The sequence below is a fragment of the Scophthalmus maximus genome, chromosome 13, assembly GCF_022379125.1.
Source record: "Scophthalmus maximus strain ysfricsl-2021 chromosome 13, ASM2237912v1, whole genome shotgun sequence".
Lineage (NCBI taxonomy): Eukaryota > Metazoa > Chordata > Actinopteri > Pleuronectiformes > Scophthalmidae > Scophthalmus > Scophthalmus maximus.
The window spans coordinates 13,937,501-13,959,747 of NC_061527.1; the positions used below are offsets into that span (position 1 = coordinate 13,937,501).

At 43.9% G+C, this 22,247-nt stretch overlaps 5 protein-coding genes across 9 annotated transcripts in view; 3 read left to right on the forward strand and 2 right to left on the reverse strand.

Moving 5' to 3' along the window:
• The window catches only part of dnttip2 (deoxynucleotidyltransferase, terminal, interacting protein 2), a 6,505-nt gene extending 1,041 nt beyond the window's left edge, over window positions 1–5,464 (reverse strand). Inside the window, exons 1-6 of the mRNA XM_035648761.2 lie at window positions 5,328–5,464; window positions 2,175–4,138; window positions 1,164–1,302; window positions 856–951; window positions 515–679; window positions 91–200 (exon numbers count right to left, since the gene is read on the reverse strand). Coding sequence (XP_035504654.2) covers window positions 91–200; window positions 515–679; window positions 856–951; window positions 1,164–1,302; window positions 2,175–4,138; window positions 5,328–5,402 — 2,549 coding nt within the window. The 5' untranslated portion in view covers window positions 5,403–5,464. The remainder of the gene's footprint in view (window positions 1–90; window positions 201–514; window positions 680–855; window positions 952–1,163; window positions 1,303–2,174; window positions 4,139–5,327) is intronic.
• Window positions 5,236–9,259, forward strand: armh1 (armadillo like helical domain containing 1). 3 transcript variants are annotated; one of them, XM_035648771.2, is made up of 11 exons: window positions 5,236–6,052; window positions 6,521–6,589; window positions 6,681–6,847; window positions 6,962–7,149; window positions 7,316–7,400; window positions 7,485–7,601; window positions 8,034–8,109; window positions 8,226–8,355; window positions 8,753–8,830; window positions 8,923–9,004; window positions 9,107–9,259. In XM_035648771.2, exons 1-11 carry the CDS (start codon window positions 5,847–5,849, stop codon window positions 9,121–9,123), a joined length of 1,215 nt encoding a protein of 404 aa, XP_035504664.1. In that variant the 5' UTR covers window positions 5,236–5,846; the 3' UTR covers window positions 9,124–9,259. The 3 variants fall into 3 exon arrangements, with proteins under 3 accessions (XP_035504664.1, XP_035504663.1, XP_035504666.1); XM_035648770.2 differs by having other exon boundaries at window positions 5,246–6,052; window positions 6,953–7,149; XM_035648773.2 differs by lacking the exon at window positions 7,485–7,601 and having other exon boundaries at window positions 5,247–6,052; window positions 6,953–7,149.
• Window positions 9,260–9,555: 296 nt separating this feature from the next.
• mutyh (mutY DNA glycosylase) lies at window positions 9,556–14,450 on the forward strand. The gene is made up of 15 exons (XM_035648768.2): window positions 9,556–9,753; window positions 10,418–10,548; window positions 10,853–10,892; window positions 10,982–11,055; window positions 11,146–11,187; window positions 11,270–11,341; window positions 11,456–11,569; window positions 11,736–11,833; window positions 12,094–12,238; window positions 12,408–12,495; window positions 12,585–12,767; window positions 12,896–13,041; window positions 13,145–13,294; window positions 13,782–13,832; window positions 13,934–14,450. The coding sequence occupies exons 1-15, from the start codon at window positions 9,651–9,653 to the stop codon at window positions 14,048–14,050; spliced, it is 1,554 nt and encodes a 517-aa protein (XP_035504661.2). The 5' UTR covers window positions 9,556–9,650; the 3' UTR covers window positions 14,051–14,450.
• elovl8b (ELOVL fatty acid elongase 8b) lies at window positions 13,942–18,994 on the forward strand. The gene is made up of 9 exons (XM_035648776.1): window positions 13,942–14,061; window positions 14,454–14,550; window positions 15,567–15,627; window positions 16,137–16,324; window positions 16,457–16,537; window positions 16,652–16,708; window positions 16,802–16,916; window positions 17,922–18,049; window positions 18,140–18,994. The coding sequence occupies exons 2-9, from the start codon at window positions 14,533–14,535 to the stop codon at window positions 18,302–18,304; spliced, it is 813 nt and encodes a 270-aa protein (XP_035504669.1). The 5' UTR covers window positions 13,942–14,061; window positions 14,454–14,532; the 3' UTR covers window positions 18,305–18,994.
• Window positions 18,995–19,728: 734 nt separating this feature from the next.
• The window catches only part of LOC118318783 (zinc finger protein GLIS1), a 68,225-nt gene continuing 65,706 nt past the window's right edge, over window positions 19,729–22,247 (reverse strand). For all 3 annotated transcript variants that reach the window (XM_035648760.2, XM_035648758.2, XM_035648759.2), the window contains exons 11-13: window positions 21,150–21,289; window positions 20,174–20,329; window positions 19,729–20,052 (exon numbers count right to left, since the gene is read on the reverse strand). In XM_035648760.2, the coding sequence (XP_035504653.2) occupies window positions 19,916–20,052; window positions 20,174–20,329; window positions 21,150–21,289 (433 nt within the window). In that variant the 3' untranslated portion in view covers window positions 19,729–19,915. The remainder of the gene's footprint in view (window positions 20,053–20,173; window positions 20,330–21,149; window positions 21,290–22,247) is intronic.

A 22,247-nucleotide genomic window follows, 5' to 3' on the forward strand; every position in this document is an offset into this window, starting at 1 on the left:
ATAACACTTCTCCAACACTTCCAGGGACTGAAAACATGTGACATCACTCCACACCCACTGATGGTGTTTTGTCTGTGTGACTCGACTTACTGTCTAAACTCAGCGTCAGCCAGCAGCTCCCCCACCATCGTTCTCTTCCTCCCTTTCTTGGGAACACGGGAATGATAAAAGTCGACCGGACTGTCCACCACCGTACCAACCTGTCAAAAAAACACACACACACACACACACACACACACACACACACACACACACACACACACACACACACACACACACACACACACACACACACACACACACACACACACACACACACACACACACACACACACACACACACACACACACACACACACAGTTAATGCCCGGTTTGATGTGGATAATTTTTGTGTCACAGAATCAGTATATTTGTACAGACTTCAGTATATTTGTACCTCCATGCAGTTTATTCAATCTACAACCCTACAGGGTTGAAAAATAAAGATTTATAATCATGTTTCAAAGAACTGACCTGAAAATACTTGGGAAAGCCATCTCTGTCGTTCTTCTTGTAGAACCTCTTTGGGTCCATGGAGCCTCTCATCTTCAGGACTTGGAGGTCTCCTTTAAGCTCCTGAGAGAGCTCAGGGGCTTTCATATTAAACCAACCATCTCCTGTGGATTTCTCCCTCTCTGCCTGGTAAACACGACAACTTCAGTCATTTCCAAAGCATTTTAGAAACACCGGTTGCAGATACAATATTTATGATGTGAATGTGTCATCCAAACTGATTTCACAATTGATTCAAATGATAAACATTTAGTAGAAAGTAGCGCAGGGTATCTATAAACCTGTCCCATTGTAAGACTTACTCTGTGTTTGAGTTTTAAGGCTTGTTTGGATTCACTGTATGGAGGCACCGCATCCATCTTTTCAAAGTCTGGTCCGATCACACTCTTCCTCATCACCTGTGGACCGCGACAAAAAATATTCAATACTCAATACTGCAAAGCGCCAAACTGTCCACACTCCAATACACAGACATAAAAGGTCAAAGTCGAGAAGAAGCGGAGAGAAACCGTGAACCATACCATCTCAGAAGCTACTGGATTTACTCGTTCATTAATCATTCTGCATCACAGATCAACTTCAAAAGGGGGAAAATCAATCACTCATTTACCTCATCCTGCATCTTCTTTTCCTTTAGTTTTTTCAGTGAACTGGAGACCGGTTTTGATTTGCCGTCACCAAAATTGATGTATAAGCCCCCGAGCTCCTTCACTCTGATGCCTGGGTCAATGCGGCTGGACAAATCTTTCCTGAAACAAAGTGGCGCAGAGCCGCTGTTCACACCTGACATCGACATACATCTGAGGGAGATCTGATCACAAGTGGACACCTGACATTAGAATGGGTTTCCACTCTTGGGCCTCCACTTGTGATCAGGTCTCACTTCCCCACTCTACATGTAAATAAATCACATAGTTCATAGTTTCTGTTTGCAAAAACATGTGCTCAGCATCTCCAAGAATAAGTCCAGTAAGCTTATGTTTTTTTATTTTTAACATAAAAAAATGAAAAGCCCAAATCCAACAATGAACCGAACCTGTTTTAAAACAAAACTTTATATTTGTTGCCGGTTTTTAGAGACAGTAAGGAGGCCACAAAGTGCATTAGGAGAGAGATTAACGCTTATAGTTTGGGCCTTTTCGTTGGGATTTGTTTCCAATAACAAAACAATAGTATAACACCAACTGCCTCATCTCTGCTGTACAGTTACATTTAAAGAAATTGCCCTTTAGTGGGATGGAAAGTTTTGTGAGACACGCTGTCATTGTTGGTGGGATTTGGACAATTGGAAAGCAATAGCTTGACTTTTTAGGAAGTTCACTCGTTCACTTTCCAACAAAGATTGAGGAGGAGACTGAAACCAAGTCCTTGTCTGCTTCATACCCATACAGCAAGAAGACTAATAACTGATCCTCTCTTCTAACTCCTGTAAGTCTATTTCCCAAAATGTCAAACTTTTGCTTTAACAGAATTTATTGTAAACATGAAAAATACTGTGTAAAGCCAATTTTATCTTTAAACATTCAGATGAAGTTTGACCCTCAATGAAAACTCAGCATTTCCGTCTGTTGGGTTACATGTGATCAAACCAGTGGGAGGACGTCATTGTTCATGTACTTACAGCTGAGGATTTCGACTTGAGAAGAGGATATTTGCATCTTCGTCGTCGTCAGCATCATCATCCCCTTCCTCGTCCACAAACTCCTCATCTTCCTCCCCCTGCTCAGTTGGCCTTTCCTTGAAGTAATGTTCGTCAACCTCTTGTCCGGGCCGCGTGTCGATCATAAACAGTCCTTCAACTGATGCAGCAGCTGCTTCTGACATCGTAGAAGGTCCTCCTCTCTCCTCCTCTTCCATGCATCCTAAATCCTCCTCCTCCTCTCCAGAAACTTCATTCTCCGCTTCAGCATCTTCATCATCGCTGCTCTCCAGCAGGCTGAGGACTTTTGTTTTCCGGACGGTGACGTCTTTCGGTTGCTGCTCAGAGTTAGACTCCACCGTGATCGTGTGCTGCTGGCTCGATGTTACCTGAATGGACTCGACTTGGACCTCCCTGGAGTCAACCACCTGCTGAGTGTCTGTGTTCAGTGGTGTGCTGACTTCCATTTCCTCCTCCACACTGGGCCTCGTTTCTTCAGATGTATCCTCACCCGCAGCCTTTTCTCCCTGTGATGAGTGGGCGTCCACGTCAGCTTCGTCCATGGTTTGGCCCTTCTCCTCCGTGGCTCCAGAAGCCTCCTCACATATTGTTACTGTAACTGATTGGCAAGGCTTTAACGGCGTTGATGACTGGATCATTTCCTGCATCGTTTCTACCTCTGAGGCGTCCTTGTCTTTATTTTCAGCAGACAGCTCCTCCTGCTGGTCTTTGGCCATCACTGCAGGCTCACTAACATCTTCTCCCCTTTCCACTATTTTTGCATTGGCTTCATTTGATGTGAGATCAGCTTCTTTTTCTTCCAATGTTTGGTTCATATGTTCCTCTAACAGTGTGCAGTCTGCGTCCTCAGTGATCAGTGTGCTTTCTAACCTAGAGTCATTTAGTGAACTGTCCTCTTCAATCATCTCTTTGGCCTTTTCTAGAACAACACAGAGCTCTTTTACAGCGTGTCTAGTTACCCTAACACCTCGACTGCTGTTCCCTGAGCCTGTGCGGCTGCTGCAGGGAGTTCCTCTGTCAGAGTCAGAGTCCAAAGCTTTGGGACCTGTGGACTGGCTCTTGCCCCTTCTACGAGTGGTCATACTGTAAGTGGGCCCGGACTCAAACCCTTCAGAGTCGGGGGACAGGGACTCTCTTGCGTCTACAGTGGCTATTGCCTTTCCTCTTGCTGCCCTGGTCTGTCGACCTCTCGGAGCAGGGGAATGAGAGTGGTCCGAGGCCTCGTCTAGGTCAAAGGGGATGTGATGTGCTGACATTCTGGATTTTGTGGCTCTGCGGGTGGTGGTCCTAGAAACTTCAGCTGTTGAGACACTGGATGCGCAGCTGTCAGCATCCGAGGCCTCCGAGTCCTCAGTGTCTCGTTTAGCAGCTGATCTGGTGCGAGCAGTTTTTCTCTGACTTCTGGTGACTCTCTTGGATTCAGACGCGACAGAGCTGCAGGACTCGTTCTCCAGCACCAGGTCAACTTTGACTTCTCCTGCGGCAACAGGAGCTGGGTCGGAACATTCAGGTGCCGTCTTCCTCCTTGTGCTGCGGCGACTAACTTGGCTAGCTTTAAATGCAGATACTGCAGAGGAGCACGACTCCACCTCAGATATCTCCTCATCTTCCTGACTCACGGCACAGGCCGGTCTCCTCTTGCCTCTGCTGCGTGTCGCTGGTGGTTCTGTGTCAGACAGCACGGAGCAGCCGGACTCCAGGTCGGACATGTCTGCCTCATGGGTTGATCCCACTGGTGTACAGGGCTGCTCTGGACTGTGGAGTCTGGAAGCTCTGGTGCATCTTTTCACTGAGGAAGTCGGTGGAGATACAGGAGGTCCACTCTCACTTTTCTCAAGCTGGCTGCTGGTCTCCACCAGGGCATGATGGGTAGGACTTTCTGCATGTCTAACTGTGCTCCTTGTTCTCCGACCAGAAGGAGTGGCCTGTGTGGCAGAAAGAAGACAACGTTTCTAAAAAGTGGTTGTAGAGCAGAGTGGATATCAAAAGAATGTGGCTGCTGCTTTTCAGTTGTTTTACTATCAACAAAGACGAAAACAAACAGAGTGTTACTTTGTCTTGAGACTCTGTCTGACTTCTCTTCTCTGTTTTTGCAAAGTTATAAACTGAGAAGAAGTGCTGTGGGTTTTTTTCTGGGACTATTTTCTCCTGCTACACTTTTAGTGCTGTACACTGACTTCTCAAAATAATAAAGGTACGTGGTACTTGATGCAATGGTGGATCTCTATACTGTGGAGGAACAGGCTGTATAAGACGTAGGAAAAATGCTTTTAGAATATATTATATCGGAGGTCCAGGCCATGATGTGCTTTAACAGTAATGCATAAGATAGGATTTTAAAATTGAATCTAAAGACACACTGTCAGCCAAGGAAAGGACTTGTTCTTGTTCCTCTCAAGAAATGCAAAAACACATATACACCTTAGATTATAAATTATCTTTTAAATTACATGTGCAGGACAACAATTAAACTGAAATTAAACTATCTATACAGAGAAATTGAACTTGTTTCTCTCGACTGTACAGTCAGCCATCTTTGAGGTACTTAACTATGGTGACTTTATGCTCTTCATCTACGTATGTCATAATCAGATGTTAATAACTGGTGATGACTTCATGACTCACCAGGAGCACAGTTAGACCCGCTTTAAACTTTAAACCTTTAAAATATAAGGGGCTTGCACTCTTTAATATTTACAAATAAAGCTCTTGCAGAGATAAATAACAACAATCCGTGGGTTAACGGTTTTCTTTTATCCAGCTCCCTCTCTGATCCCTTCACTGTGCCGTTTCTTACCTCATACTCGTGGTGGGTCTTTAATTCAAGTGAGTAAATGTGTTCTCTCACTTTCAACCAATAAAAGTGTGGCTGCTCCATTAAGTCTGTGTGATTCATGATGGTTAGAACAAGTTAAATGTAGTTTAACATCATCTACACAACATCAACATCCAAACATTTAGAAACTAAACAGGAAACAAACTGCTGTGGCACCCACGTGTCGCCACACGTCAGGCAACGGCTGCCGCGCGACAGGCTCCGCACACGTCGGATGAAACCTCACACGGACTCTGAACATTCACACGTTCGAACAGAATTGTTTCTTCCACACGTACCGGGACGTCGGTCGACTGGTCGGGGTTTGTTTTCGCTGGAGAGCTCACACGAACTCCTCTCCTGGTGGACACCATCTTGCACGCTGCCACCGGCGGCTGCTACCCTTCCTCACTTCCGGTTTGCAGGCCAGACGTGGCGGACCGAGTGAAGAGCCAGGCCCGAGCAGTCGATCGCAGAGCTGACCGCAGCCCGTGAAAGGCTCGTTCACTGCGGGGCTGCGGGCAACTCGTCCACTTTGCTTATCTGTTTAATACGTATGCTCTTGTGTTACTGCTTAAGATGTCATTATTCATATACAAACTCTTTAATAGGCGCTGAAGACCGGATGTAGAGCGTTGCTAAGCAACCCTCAGCTCCCTGCTGTAAACTGAGGCAGGGAGATGAGGAGCAAATTGAGCCTGGGGCAGAATTAATGTTAAATGTTGTCACGGTAATTCCTCATAATTCAGGGAGTTGTGTGTTGATGAGTAATTCAGAGAGCAGCTCCGACCAGAGGACTCCAGGACAACAACAACAACATGTCAACACGGGAAGAACCGGCGAATCTCGGCAAAGTGCTGAGTTTCCTCCGAGAGTGGGACCGCGGTGACAGGACGGTCCGCGGCCGCATGTTGAACACCTTCCTGAGTCAACACAAAGGGAAAAGCTTCTGTGAGCTGGAGTGTGAGTTTGCGCAGGTGTCCAGTCTGTTTCTGGCTCGACTCACCACCTGGATGAGACTCACGTATCCTTCTTCACCTGAGGCCTGTCTTCGACTTAGGACACACTTAGCTTCTGCTGCACAAACAACAGTGGGCAATATCTGAACGACTGTGATAATGATGATATCTTCAATTCAAATCATGATTATATATCGTCAAATCTCATTTATGCCATTTTTAATGTATATTGTCTGTATACATTATTGAACATTATATACATTCGTTCTGTGGGCAGTTAAGATTATTATCTCAAAATGAAGCAATGGCCGTGAAAAATTATCCATTGGGGTCAAAGCCAAATTAAAATTCTAAAATTTGTCAAAACACAAAAATGGATTACTGGGAATCTTTGCAGGTCTCCTGTGGGTCTTCATCTACCTGCCTCCTGCTCCTGATTGTATGGTGTACATAAAACACAACAGCAAATCAAAAAACACAATGGCAAATCATTGACTGATCACCTGAGACCTCGCCCTTCACTTGATATTCAGATACATGTTTGGGACGTGCTTGGGACTCCAGTTAAGTGCAATTGGAATTTTCCTGTCTGCATCAGGCCAGTGAGTAAGATAAAACACTTCGTTGTTGTGGTTGTGAGTGAGCGAACTTTCCGATTTTCCCTCTGTGATTGCTTTGTTTGGATTTTGGCAGTGATCAATACCTGGTGGAGTTCCTGGAGGATGGAGGCGTTCTCACTCTCCTGGACGTCTTGAGCCACACTCAGAGCAGAGAGGAGGACAAGGCGGACGCCCTCCGGCTTCTGCTCACCGTCTCCAACGCCGGTCGCAAGTACAAAGAGATTATCTGTGAAAGCCATGGTGAATTTTCATTATTCATTCCAGTATACCTTAGATTCACTATTTGGATCAAATGTTCTTTGTTCAGCAGTTAAAGAACCATCAGCTTTTCTTTTTTTTTTGCAGGTGTCAAAGTGATAGCAGACTGTCTGGACAGGTCGAACACAGAGGAAGCCCAAGAGACAGTTGGGGCCCTGCTGGAGTCCCTGTCCCATGGAAATCCTAAATATCAAAATCAAATCTACAAAAGCCTCATCACCCTCATGGCTTGTAGCTCTCCTAGAGCTCAGCAGCTGGTGCTGCACACCTTACACATTGTTCAGGTACAGGTGAAGATTAATAGTGCAACAGATCATATCTATTTAAAACTATTTCACCATGTGTGTGTGTGTGTGTGTGTGTGTGTGTGTGTGTGTGTGTGTGTGTGTGTGTGTGTGTGCATGAAATATTTACAATTTACGAAGTACAATAAGTTATCCTCCCTCACAGTCCAGAACGAAGGCGACCCATCACAGCATTGTAGAACCTCTGCTGAATATGCTCAGATCCCTGCACCTGGAGGTTCAGGATGAAGGTGAGAAGAGACGACATCTGCTGTGTGTCTTCACTGTTTGACTTTGTCTAACACGCTTTCTCTCACTGTGTACCTCTCTGACAGCTGTTACACTTATCTTAGGCCTGAAGTGTTATGATGTGAGATCAGCACTTCTCAGTGGCCTGGTGGCTCTGCTGAGGCCCATCAACAAAGAGGCGAAGCAGCACCAGAGCGCAGAAGGTGACACTTTGGTCTGGTGGCCTGTTTGTTTAAGGGTGGCAAATTGAAGTCTGTTCAGTGATCCGAAGAGAATCTCCACCAGGAAACTGAGACCACCCAAGTTATGTTTATGATCTCAAGCCAAATTTTTTCTTGCCTCCCAGGATGTCTCAGGAGACTAATTGTGTCTCAAGCGGAAGCATTAACCGCAAGCTTTGACGCATTACTGAGCTAAATGACGTGCAATACAGACATTAGCGAGTAAACAGTTGTAATTTCACCCCCAAACCTGAGGCTGTTCTTTATAGAAGTGTATATACATATATATATACTCCCAAAGTCACATGTGACCTACAAAAGGTGGACCAATATCTTTCAATTACATGTGGAACTATTCTATGACACAGTTAATATCCTGTGACGTTAACATGGTATTATTTGCGTTGCCGTCAGAGGCGGAGACGATCACGATCATGACCGGATCCCTGCCTGTGTTTGTGCAACAAGCTGCTGCAGCTAAAGCTATACGGTACGGTCATGATGCGAAGGTAATATTTACATTGTCAGAAAACACATGAATTGCTGTTTGCTATTTTATTATATATCTGATTGTTTTGATAACTTTAATCACGTTGAACGTTGAAGGTTGCTGGCTGAAGAAGATGAAAAGGTTTCTCGTGAACTTCTCTCTCTCGGAGCGATCCAGCATCTACTGTGTGCGTTGGGCAACAGAGAACACACTGATGCCCAAATACAAGCCAGTCTGGCCTTGGAGGTACATACATGTTGTCTGCTATTTTGAAATTTATTGTACAAAGATAATGGAACAAGTTTTCAGATAATGGAACAAGTATGAAAAAGCTCATCTTACACACTTTTGTGATCCATCGGGAGGATGGAGCAGTTGATCATACAAACCACTCTGGATCTAATGAATGTATTAGATTTTTAAATAAATATAAATCAACGTCAATATGATGTTTTCAGGAAATGTTTAGACTTTTTGATCGTTCTCTTCACGTTGGCGGCCCCTCGCTCCTGGTTTCAGACATTCCCCTCACTAGTGTTTCTAATGTAACGCCACCAAAATGGACAAAAGCCATTCAGACAAGGACAAATATTCTTACACATGCACACACTAACACTGAATGTCTGCTCTCATCTCTGCTCAGCACTTTGTCCGCTCATTCCCAGTCATAGAGGAACACGTGCAGAGAGTTATGGGCAATACACTGTTTGCAGCCTTTATGGTAAGTTTTAGTGACCTACTAAATACTATGATAAGTATGATAAAAGGTCAGCGTGGACGGTACTAATACATCTAATCACTCTGTCTCTGCAGCACCAAGCTGAGACTTTGTACATGAATCTGGATGAAACACAAGCGGAAATCCTGCTAACTAATAAAGTTAACATATCTGCAGGTAAAGATTCTTTATGAGTTCATCTTCAAATGTTTGATTCCTTGGTTTGCTGTATAATTTGAAAGTGATTTTTTTTGTGTCTCGTCAATCTTTGCATTCCAGCTTTGGACGGTGACTGACGGCCGACAAGGGGAACTCTTGATAAGCATAAAGAGGATTACTAAATAATTTTAATGATACAGATTAATACAAATTCATAAGACATTCCTCAAATGTTGTGTTTGAAGGTTAATAAAATACATTTCACTCCTAATATTTTTTCATCGGTGTAACACTTAAAAGTCACATTCTTTTGAATCTATCCGTGTCCTAAGATTTTTTCAATGTGTTGTTATTAGCTTGCTTTAAATTGCATGTGATAATTTTTCACCTTGTTTTATTTATTTTGAATATGCATTAATAAAATGCGTGTATCTTTTTATCCACGGTTATGAAATTGATAGTCAAAAAGATCAGTAAGAAATGTTCATCGCGCAACCATACACGAGACCTGCCCACCGGAGATGACGTGTTACTACGGCCCCGGCTTCCTTGCAGCGGATTGGACGAGCAGCGAGCGTCACGTCCTGAACGTGGCGGGAGACGAGCTGAACCCATGAGGTAAACGCGAACTGAAATAAGTGTCAGAGCACTACAGAGTCCGACAATGAGCAGGTTACGTTCAGCGATACACAAAGGCAAAAGAGCCCGACGGGAAATTATAGAAGCTGCAAAACCAAAGCGCCGGAGGACAAAGACGGCGAAAGAAGGTACAGATGACGCACTGTTGTCAAACGTGGGATTTAAAAGACAGACACTGGCTTCTTCGTTTGTCAACATGGACATGAACCAGCAGAGTGTTTGTCCTATCAAACCACACCTGTTCTCCTGTGACTCAATCCTTTATAATCTATGATAATCTATGTGTTATCATGATGTTACACGGTGTTTATGGGTGGCTGGAGTGTGATTTACATGATATTTGAAATGTGGTGTCCCTCAGTGGATAATTGCAATAGATCACAGCACAGACCAAATAATGCATTTCAGAAATATGGCAAGAAGTACACAGGGAATTGTTTTTGTCCCAGTTGCTTTAACATATGTTAATGTAACAAATTAGTACCCTGCACACATTATCTGACTTGGTCTCTAAAGACTGCTTGTTGCCCGTACTGCAGAATGTATGTTTGTTATCGTCAGTGATTCGTGAATGAGGGTCCGAGGCCTGAACTGTTAAAGCTAATTACGATTTGCTGCACTTTGGTGTTTGTGTGCATATTTGCAAGGTTGCAAGGTCGTGTGGGCCGGGCATATTTATATTCTTAATATATATTTAAAAATGAAGAAGTAATAATATATTCTGCCAATCCACTCTTCTGCATTTAACATGGAGTGGAATTTGCCTGGAAAATGTTCTTTTTGCCCTTCCAGAGGAAACTACGAACGCGGCCTCGTCCTCCACGTACCACACCTTTCCTGATCCTGCTGATGTCGTGCTGCTGCGCTCTCGGCTCCTGACCTGGTACGACGCGGAGAAGAGAGAGCTGCCATGGAGGACTCTGGTAAACAGAAACATTTGACTCTTCCAGTCGTTGTGTGCGCGTCCTGTTTTCCTGTTGCTTTTTTGAAAATGATCTGTTCTCATTCATCAGCACAGAGTCTTACTTCAACAAAGCGTTTAATGACAACTGAATAATAAAATTCATCATTCAAGAGGATATTCCATCATGTCCTAACATTGCAAAATGCTAATTGAAGTTCCTCATATCAAGTTATATTTCCCAACACATCAGGCAGTGTAGAACCAAATGCTTTTGATTACCATGGAGTAATGTAACAGGCTGGCTCCCTGTGTTTCTCTGACAGGCTATGACAGAACCAGACCTTAACATCAGGACATATGCAGGTATAGGAAAATGTTTTGATGACAAATTTTAGATATGTCTGCCTGCTGCTGACTCCACTCACATGACCGTGTTCTCGCCTTATCCTCAGTGTGGGTTTCAGAAATCATGCTGCAACAGACTCAAGTTGCCACAGTAATAGACTACTACAACAAGTGGATGAAGGTAGGCATCTTTGAGGTATTAAGTAATTGATAAATCTAGTGAATATTCTGCCTTATGTGTAATTTGGACTCTCCCTTCATTCTGTTCCAGCGGTGGCCCACTGTACACGATCTCTCAGCTGCTACTCTTGAGGTGATTACCAAGAGCAGCGACAGAAACTGATGAATTTTATTGTTTTTTTGACATGAAATAATTTTTGTACATTTACTTGTAGGAGGTGAACCAGATGTGGGCGGGCCTTGGATACTATTCCCGAGGAAGACGACTTCATGAAGGAGCTCAGAAGGTCTGTGTTGACACCGTTCCAGCAAATTTGTTGCCCAGTGCAAAGAGTGTAAACACATCTTAAAATGTTTAGTAACTGGTGTGGTTAAACTTTACATGACTGTTTTCTTTCCAGGTCGTGACAGAGCTGAAGGGACGGATGCCTCGGACAGTTGACAGCCTGCTCAAACAGTTGCCTGGTGTGGGACGCTACACTGCTGCAGCTATAGGTTCTATTGCACTAGGACAGGTTGGTCGAGGGTGACACACACACACACACACACACACACACACACACACACACACACACACACACACACACTCTCCTTTAGACACATACTGTTTCTAGGAGCCACCTTTGATAACCGCAGTGCCTCGTTTTATCACTGATGACTGCAATCATCCCCGTTGCCTAGGTTACTGGAGTCGTGGATGGCAATGTGATCCGGGTGCTGTGTCGCCTGAGGGCCATCGGAGCTGACAGCACTAGTCCTGCAGTGACAGAGGCACTTTGGTGAGTTTAAAACAAATATCCTCAACAAACTTTGACATGTTTAAATGCTACTGTCATGCTGGTTTTTGTTTCTCTTCTGGTTTGATTAACTGAAAAATAACTTTATACAATAAACTACTGGTTGTGAGCTGATGGAAAAAAGTGTAAGGAGACCCTAATGTCTTAAGCCGAATCAGTGTATTGATTCCTGCATGTCCAAAGTTGTCTGATTAAGAATATGCTGTGATTCAAGCTCTTTCTTTCTTTCCGTTGTATTTCAGGGATCTAGCCAATACACTGGTTGACCCAGAGAGATCCGGGGACTTTAACCAGGCCATGATGGAGCTGGGGGCACGGGTGTGCACCCCTAAAGCACCAGTGTGCGGCCAGTGTCCTGTACAGTCTCACTGCCACTCTTATCACAAGGTAAAGCTCATCACGGGTGCTAACCATTGCCAATAAGAAGTAATTATGATTTTCCTCGTGTTGTAAACACAGAAGAAGTCAGTGCCAATGGCGATCATACAGTAAATGCCTTGGATCATAGTAAGGTCAAGTCATCATACATTAACTTATACATAGTCTGAATTTGCAGGTTCATGTCAAACAAGAGCAAAACTCCAAGAAACTTTTGGGGAAGCTGGATAGGAAGACGTCAGCCCCGCCTGATATCGAAGACTGTGGTAAGTGCTCTCCCTTCTCTCCTCCTCCTACAGGTATCTCAGACTCTCTTGTAGGTGTGATGCTAGATCATTTTTCTCCTCTCCCTCAGTCTCCAGTGGGACATGCCGACTGTGTCCCTCCGAGCCCTGGGACGATGAGTTGGGCGTTCACAACTTCCCCAGGAAGCCGGCAAAGAAGCCGCCCCGAGTGGAGAGAACTCTGACCTGTGTGGTGATCAGATGTGGAGACGGGGGAGAGGACGAGTACCTGCTCACACAGAGACCGGACAAAGGTCAGTGCCCACGCTGTTTCCTCCTAAATAAATAAGTCTACAGCCTGAGAATTGCTATGCTGTTTTTCGCATCCTTATTTGACTTTTTCAATCATTCAGCCTGAACATTTGTGTGTGTGTTTTTTCAGGATTGTTGGCTGGCTTGTGGGAGTTTCCGAGTCTCCTGCTGGAGGAGGAGAACTCAGACACGAAACAGAAGAGGGCGCTGTGCGCCGAGGTCAGCAGGATACTGGGGAGTCGCCTGACCGAGAGCCTCCTCCAGTACATCGGGGAGGTGAGCACACTTGAGTGTCATGCACGCTTTTTTTTATACACAATTAAACGTTTTTCCATGTCACAAGTCTCTGACGGAATCGCTGATCGTTCGCTGGTTGCAGGTGGTTCACATCTTCTCCCACATCCACCAGACGTATGTGGTTCACACTGTGCGTCTGACGGACGGACAAACACGAGCACCGACTGAAAATGCACAGTGGCTCAGCAGAGCTGCTCTGCAGGAAGCTGCCGTGTCCACAGGAGTGAAAAAGGTTGGTGTTTCGTGAAGTTTTTGTGTGTGAAATATTGTTAGGTTAGTTTAGCGTCTTGCCCGAGGACACCTCTTCATGCAGGCCGGAGGAGCCGGGAATCAAACCACCGACCTTCTGTTTAGTGGACGACCCTCTCTAACTCCTTAGCCACAGGAGAATAAAGTGTAAAGCAACTACCGAGCAGCAAGTGTGTGATATGTAACATGAGCTGTGTGGAGTTGTCCTATAACAAGATATCAGTGGTTTCTAATTTCAGCTTCCCCCTGGTGTTGTGCTGCTGTTCGGAGCTGGTGTTGTTACAGTTTGTAAAATAGATGAAAAAGACGTCGTCTCGTTAATCATCTCATTAAACTCAGTTTCAGAGAATCTGAGGCAGGGTTGCAGCTTGTTGTTGAGTCTGTTTCAGACGATGTGATGTGAAAGAAAAAGCAGGAGTGAGTGTTCAGACACTGTAAGTTAATGGGTTCAACGTTTCAACTCTCTGCAGATTGTGAAGCTTCATGATTCTGTGGACAGTCAAAAAGAACAAACCCCTAAGGTAAGTGCCTCTTTATACGTATGCATTGTATAATCCTCGACAAAAATGCACCTCGTTCTTTGATCCTATGAATCTCACTTGCATCTGTTACCCTCCTGTAGAATGGAAAGAAGCAAAAAACAACTGACAAGAAACCACGGAGGTCGAAAAAACCCTGCGTCAGCGGCGGACAGCTCTCGCTCAGCTCCTTCTTCAAGGCAGTGAAAGAGGAATCTTGATGGAATTTGGGGTGAAAGTCCTTCAAAGTGCCTCTTCATGTATATGATACCTTGGTCCCATCAGTGGTAACTAAACACAAAATGCCATTGCATTATTTTAAAGAGATCAGCTTTTAAATTGCCAAAAAATACGGCTCATTTGATATTTTCGTAGGAACTTGTAGTGGGACTTTGGACTTGTCGTGCATCAGCATTGTACCTTGATGTTTTTTAATGACCTCATTGCAGACAATATTTTTATCACTATATTATGACAATGAGGGACTGTGTGGAATCTGTATGACGTCCTTAAAATGTGCTGCAGTGCTATTATCATAATTTTGTGTCAACTCACTAAACACTTTGCAAACAGCATGTTAGATAAATGTTGTCTATTACCACAATAAATGTGTAATTTTTGCAGGCGGGGATAAAAGTGTCATTTTTGATGAGAGCTAACATCCAGACTCGGACAAACACCAGGTTTCCTTTAAACTGGTGCCATGTGTGAAGTGATAAGCGTAAGTATCCACGTTGACCTTGTTTGTTATTACAACCGTTACACCATTGGACTTTGTTTTCTACACGTTTTGAAGTTGGTTTGACTTTAGCTTCCAGAGGATATCGGAATGACACTGACTACTTTTTTCAAAAGTGCAAACTTATTAATGGGGATAAGACTGGTTAGCGTAAGCTGTATAAAAACCTTGGACTTGCATGTATGTCCTGTTTGGGACACTGATTGTCTTCATTTCTGTGGCCCAAAACTCAGAGGAAAATACTCGTGCAAATAACAAAATAACCAGAGTTTTAACACAACTGACTCAAAACCTGCCATGTCCAATCATTCCACACTGGGGATATCAATCAAACCAGGCACACATCCCAAACATGAGCCCTAATATCTTATTAATTATGAAATTATTTTCAGAAAAAATGACTGACTTAGTATTTTGAGAGAAGTGTATGTTTTTTTTTTTTGAATGGCAGTCATTTCCATACACAGTCTATGACATATATAGTACATATATTCAACGACACATGAAAACAAATGAATAAATAGATAAAAAGTAAAAAAAAATCCTGTTGGCAGGAAACAGCGCCCTCTACTGTGCGGAGCCGTTAACCGTCTGACCCGGTCAGAAAAATAAGTCCCAACCGAGAGAGAAGAAGTTGTGGAAGTGCTCCACATCTACCTGCTTCAGTCCTCTCTTATTAAACCCCGGTGGAAGAGAACTCCTGGTCTCTTCTCACTGGTCCTCAGTCCAGCCTGCGGCTCCTCTGAGCAGCAGCAGATGTCCGTCTTTCACTGACCGACCACCGAGGATCTGAGTTGACACCCATCGGTTGAACTTGGCGAATCATTATTTACCAATCGGCTGCAGATTGTCGTGCAAAGGTTCGCGTTGCTGCTGCAGCAGCTCCGTGTTCGAGGCGAGGCCCCGATGCACGAGATCGTTCTTCCACTTTGCTCCTTCAGATTTCTTTTTGAGAAAGTTTTCATTGTTGTGATCGCTGCTGTCCTGTCTGTCTTCAGATGGCGTCTTCCGCGTGGCAACGTTTCCTGTCTGTGTACCAAGGGATTCTAGACAATGGAGGTATGATGGTTACTTCATTTTCTCTTTCTTGTGTTTCCTTTGCAGCAGACTGTCCTCACAGTTCGGAGTGTGGGAGCTGCAGATGTGTGTGTTGTCTTCACAACCGCTGCTCTGGGGCCCGTCACATGGTTCACCGGCACAACGCCATTTCTTAAAGTATATTACCCTGTTAAATGTTAGCATGTCGTTCCTGCAGTGAGTGTGAGGGGCAAAACTCCGGGCTAGCCCTTTAATTGTCTAGTCGAGGCCCACTGAACTGCATTGTTTAGTGTTCCCCCTTTTCCCAGCTTTACAAAACCGAATTTAGTTTACATTTACCAAATTTGCACATGCACTGGGTCCTCCTGAACACAACTGGAACATGTCAAAATGTAAACACCTGGCATCTCCTGTGCTGACTGAAACCAAAAATTCCTCCTGAGCAGTGGTGACAGTTTGAGGGAATCAAGGCGTGAGCTCCTCAAACTGAGAACCCTGGTGTCCCTGACCCGGCTGTTTGTATGTTCCAGACGAGAGGACGGACCTGTGGCTGCTGGTCTACTCCCCCGTCCCGGTGTCACTCATCTTCCTGGTTTACCTCAGTGTGGTCTGGGCCGGCCCTCGGCTGATGAAGCACAGGGAACCTGTTGACCTCAAAGTCCTTCTCATAGTTTACAATTTCGCCATGGTCGGCCTGTCTGCACACATGTTCTATGAGGTATGACAGTGCTGCTTTTGTTTGTTTTAACACGGAACAAACCCAAAGCAAACCTGAGCATGAACATACAATTTAAAATATTCCCTTTTACCACATATACGTTTTATTAAATTGTTGTTTTAATGTTTCTAGTTCCTGGTCACCTCATGGCTCTCAAACTACAGCTACCTGTGTCAGCCTGTAGATTACAGCACCAGCCCACTGGCCATGAGGGTAAGCGTGTTTCCCACTTTGCTCATGTGTTCATGTAGAAATTTGACTGCATAAAACATATAGTTACTTTTTTATGGGATTAATACCGATATGTCCATTGTCCCCTCCCTCCAGATGGCCCGAGTCTGCTGGTGGTTTTTCTTCTCGAAGGTCATAGAGCTCAGTGACACGGTAAATAAAACATTTTTAATCAGTGTTAATGTTTGAAATTCAATCCGAGGGGTGAGAATACACGGCCTCCTCTCTTCCTCTCTGTGTGAGCAGCTCTTCTTCATCCTGAGGAAGAAGAGCAGTCAGGTGACTTTCCTTCATGTCTACCACCACGGCACCATGATCTTCAACTGGTGGGCAGGGGTCAAGTATGTGGCCGGAGGGCAGTGTAAGTCGACTGGTGTGGTTGCATTTCATTTGAGGGCTCTGATGGCACTGATGCACCTACAGCTGGGTGAGCTGTAAGTGCCATGAATCCCATGAAAACAAAAAAACCCCCATTGGATCCTCTTTTACAGTTATTTTCTGTGTAGCCGGAGCGTGACGCTCCTCTGTGGCACAGAGCTCCATTGTTGTTCAAAAACATAGAAATGAGCCCAACCACTGCACTGAGTGACACAGTCCTTCACTAGAACAAACCAGAGCTCTGTAGTTCTGTCGGGTTGATGTATTATTCACCATCTGGCTGATACTCACTGGAGCTACAGATGTGTATTAATCCAGACAGCTGTAAATCCCAACACATGTTTGAGCAACTTTTGCAATAGTGATTGGGAATAAGACTTGACTTGTATATATGATTTATATGCCTGCTTGTTTTTGTTTTTGTTGAACCGTATATTCGAGACTTTGACACAAGATTTACATCTTCAATAGCAACTCATGTGCTTGAGGTTAAGTACCACGGACAGTTTAGGAGCTAGATCTTTTTTCATGGTTTTAGAAAGAACTGGAGTGGGTGAGTTTGTGATAAAAGGGTCGAAATAACCCAATAGCACATAACACATACGAATTCATGTCACTTGAATAGTAAAATCATGAGATCGTGACCATATTTCCACCAACTTGACTGGTAAGCGGGGGCATAGAACCATAATCCTAGCTTTATTATTTATTCTTAATTCCAACTGTTCATTATAACTGAAACCTAATGGTAATGTTGAATATAATCTCAAAGTAGAACAGTATGTTTACTTAAGTACAGTTTTGAGGTACTTTTCTACTTCTACTCCATCACATTTCAGAGAGAAATATTGTTCCTTTTACTCCACAGCATCAGTTTCTATGTTCAACAGAGACATCCTTCTCAATACTTTAAAACATTGTCAATATTTTTGATGTATTTCATTACTCAAATTGAACATTTTTGCTCTGTTTGTACCACATCCCACAGCGTTCTTCATCGGCCTGGTCAACACCTTTGTTCACATAGTGATGTACTCTTACTACGGCCTGGCTGCCTTCGGCCCTCACATGCAAAAGTACCTTTGGTGGAAACGATACCTCACGTCTCTTCAGCTGGTGAGTGGCTCCTGCTCACAGGGATTAAACATGTACAGACTTTTCTAAAGTAACTCAAACTGAACCGAACTTCGTCTGCTGCCTGTCCAGGTGCAGTTTCTGATGTTCCTCTTGCACACTGGTTACAACCTGTTCACGGAGTGCGACTTCCCCGACGCCATGAACATGGTGGTGTTTGGTTACTGCGTCACCCTCATCATCCTCTTCAGTAACTTCTATTATCAGAGCTACCTCAACAAGAAGAAGCAGAAATAAGACGCAGTGGCGAGCTGTTGCACGCGAGCAAAACACACCGAGGGAGTGACAAAGTATTTAGTTCAGTGGTTTTGTCTGCAGTATTCATCAGTATCCACTAGAGGTCACAACAACACCGCTGAGGGGTTCTCTCACCAATGGTCTGGCGCAACACAACGTGAATGATTTCATTCCTCTCTGCATTATTTTCATTGTTAAAAAAAACAAACAGAGTGACCAAACAATTTATTATACCTTAAATTGAGAAATGACAAAACATTCAAATGATTGTTGTAAACAAACTGTACATTTTATACATATTTAATAAAGTAGGTTGGTTTCTCTGCAATATTGCTGAATGAGCCCAAACCCCCAGGAAACAAATTCAAAAGCACAAGACACTGAACAAAAAAATACAGAAATGCAAACACGGCAAAATTATATATTCTTTTCTACACTCCAGTCTAAAATAGATTGAGAGCTGTAGATTAGAGAGAGAGAAAACATGAGGAGGGAGAGGACGTGTCATTTAAAGTCCATTCAGGAGTTTTGTCTTGTCTGAAGTTGATATATTGAAGCTGTAAAAAAAAAAACTGCATGATAAAAGTTCCGTCTGACTGTACTGTAAGTGTGTAAGACTTAGCACCAGAGAAACCAAGTCGCAGTCTGTGTACATGAGTTCTTGACCAATAAATGTGATTCTGAATCTGAGAGGCAAAGTTTCTGTTGCTTATCGTCATCGAGTGGACGATGTCTTAAAAAGTCATACTTCATGATTTATGTCGCTTGTAATATTGCCTTCATTTAAAATGAATAAAAATTGTATCAAATAAAACAATTTTTTTCCCCCCCAAGTCTCCCTTCCTATATATTTAACATCGTTTTAACTGAGCTGCTGTAGGATTAACCTGAACGGTGTCACAGCGATTTACCTCTGTACTTTCATTATGTCAGGGGATTAGGAAGAGACAGATTAAAAAACAGAAAATCGATCCAGCAGAGGTTGAGATGTCATCACTTCTACAGAAAAGACCTTAATCTACATTTCTCATACTGCAGAAAAAAAGACGCTCCCTGCGGGGTGAATCAACCCACATATTTAAAACTGCTCATTCATAACTGAGGCTTTCTGTTATAAATCTGTCTCAAACGCCATCCCAAATAACCCTCATGACATCACTTTGACATCATTGGGGTTATTTTCTCAGACATTAGAAAGCTTCCCTCACAGCCACAGAAGACAGATTTAGTAGAGATAGAACTCAGCACAAGTCAACCGATGTGATTTCTTGGGAAAATGGTTCACATAAGACCAGGAAAGAAAGTATCATTTTATGACACACGATGATGAGGCATTTTCGTTTGAAAGCTATTCACATTTGACTTGAAAACTTTTTTGTCTTTATTGTTTTGGGTGTTTTTCATCCGTCTGACACCTGCAGTAATTATGTCAGAAGAATCTATAAATGATATTGGTTTAACTGCATGATCTATGTTTTGTTGCTGAAAAAAAGCAAAACAAGAATTAAAGTAGAAGTAATCCTAGTATGTGAAGATGCATGTGAAAGAAAGGAGTCAGACTGCAGAGTAGTGGAGTGGGTGTGGTGAAGCGTGCCCTGCTCCAGCGTTGCTCTATGTCTCTGTGTAGACAGACGACATGTGGCTCAGGCTGCGGTCGAAGTTGCCCACCTGGAAGAAAATGCTCTCCTCTGGGCTTGAAGAGAACTGGCACCCTGCGTTTCCTTGCAGCTCCTGGGTCAAGCTGAAGCCTGGAATAGACATGATAAGTGCAGTTTGTGTAGTAATTTTTGATGAAATCATTCAGGTTATCGTCTAGGATCTGTATCCTTTATGATTGTGGAATTAAGGCACCGAGGTAATCTTCCTCACCCGCAGAGCCGGCATTGTTTGTCGACATGTGGAAGCCATTGTGTTGATGGGAAGTGTAGGCGTGAGAATCTCCTGGGACGTGGACACCACCGACCGTCTGCTCCATCCTGTAGGAGTCTCCGAAATGGAAGCAGCTCTGAAAGCTGCCTTGGTATTCTAGGAAATGAGGGAGGATGTTGGAGAGTTGGGACGACAGAAAGAGAGAAGAAAAATAGAAGCCTGACTTGATCAGCTGCCACCAGCATCTATGGGTGATTGTGTCCAAGGTCAGTAAGCGCCGCTTCATCTGGCTGAAACTTAATGGGGATCTCAAGTTATGACAATGCTATATTTGTGCCTGTGCTACCTCTGCCAGGCCCATAGTATGTAACATTTGTCCCCATCGTCTCAGTTTGTACTCAGAATCGACCACAGGAGTCACGAAAATGGGGAGGCAGCCTTTCCAGGAGCGCTTTTACGCAACTCCCTGACCACAGCGTGGTTAGAGAGACGTCCATGTGTAGATCTTTACAGGGAAAACAGTGTTTAAGACATTAGGAAAAAGGCTGGGGAGTGACAGCTGAGCCTTCCAATGTTCGGCCGCTGAGAGACAGCTGACTACATGAGCCAGCACTGTGTTGGGCTAATTCGGTGCAGGGAAAAGTCTTCCGGCATGTGGTTTTCCCCACTCTGCTCCTACGACTGTCTCTGTCCTAAAAATGCTCAGACAGAGCCACAGGGCAGTATCACTGCTCTGACTTCCTTTCTGTGGGTCTGGTGGTACAGACACAGAGATGTGTTGATATGAAGCATATTTAAAAGATCTGACACTGTGAATTCATCTCAAAAGGACAACATATAGTATACGACTAATACACAGGCTACATGTTGCAGAATGACTCGCCACCGGAAAATTTCAGGATATGAATCTGAAATGCAAATAACTATTTTCCATTTCCATCGAAAAAATATTTCCCATCTCTAGGTATGTCCTTACCGTCGTTAGCCGACTGATGATGGTGATAGTGAGAGTAGTGTTTTTGGTGAGCATGCTGTTTCTCCAGCGGAGGAGGGGGAGGTGGAGGAGGAGGCGTCACCGTTCCCTTCATCCCCGGAGACAGGAGGGGACCCGGCACCCTGCAGGAGACACAGAGAGGGTGGGTGAGATATGCATTTACAGCACTTGATGGTGTCGATAATTATTCAATAAAATGCTTCATGCATCGTGACATCCCAATCAAAGCCGGAGCTACATGCCGGCACTCTAACCACATGATCGGACAAACCCAGCGGGGCAGTTAATGGTCCTCAACACACAGAAGACGAAACAGCCCAGGCGTGTGGAAACTTGGGCTCCCCACACGTAATCGTCTTCCAACCACATATTATGATCTAAAGTCAACAAACAGGAGAGTATGCATTCAAGTGAAACCACCCCCCTTCCCTCCCCACACACTGTCTCACACTCACACACACACCGCCAACCATTGCAGTAACCCAAAGGCTTTGTGGCCTGGAGAGAGAAGAAAATGCAAAAAACATGTTTACGTTCATGACGTCTGAGATATTAAGATTGCATTTTTATGACTTTGTGGGACTGAAACAGCCGGGGGAACATGTTTTTTTGAGGATATTGATCACTTAATTAAAGGTTTGTCCATGTTACTAGATAAATGTTTCATTTGATACAACTGTAGCAAATCACATTTAGGTAGATCGTCTTCCTAAACTTGTCAATAGGATTACTGTAGAGTCTCACGGTGCACTAAGGAAACCCCAATCTGGAGATCGAAAGCGTTAAAGCAAATGGTGAAAAATGATGTTCATAGCAGCTGATCGTATTTCTGCCACTTGGCATCACAGTTTAACTGGTTCAGCATTTTAAAACCTGCAGAGGCAGTGGCATGCTCCACAGCATGCTTCTTTGAGCTTGTGCAGAAGGTTTCGAACATTAACATCATATCATCTAACATGAAAAATATGCTGCTTCAAATTTTGTCATTGCTGTGTGGACACAAAGGGTTTTCTGAACATTTGTACAGTTAATTCAGGCATTTAGAGTTATTCCAACTCAAAATCAGAAGTTGTAGAAACA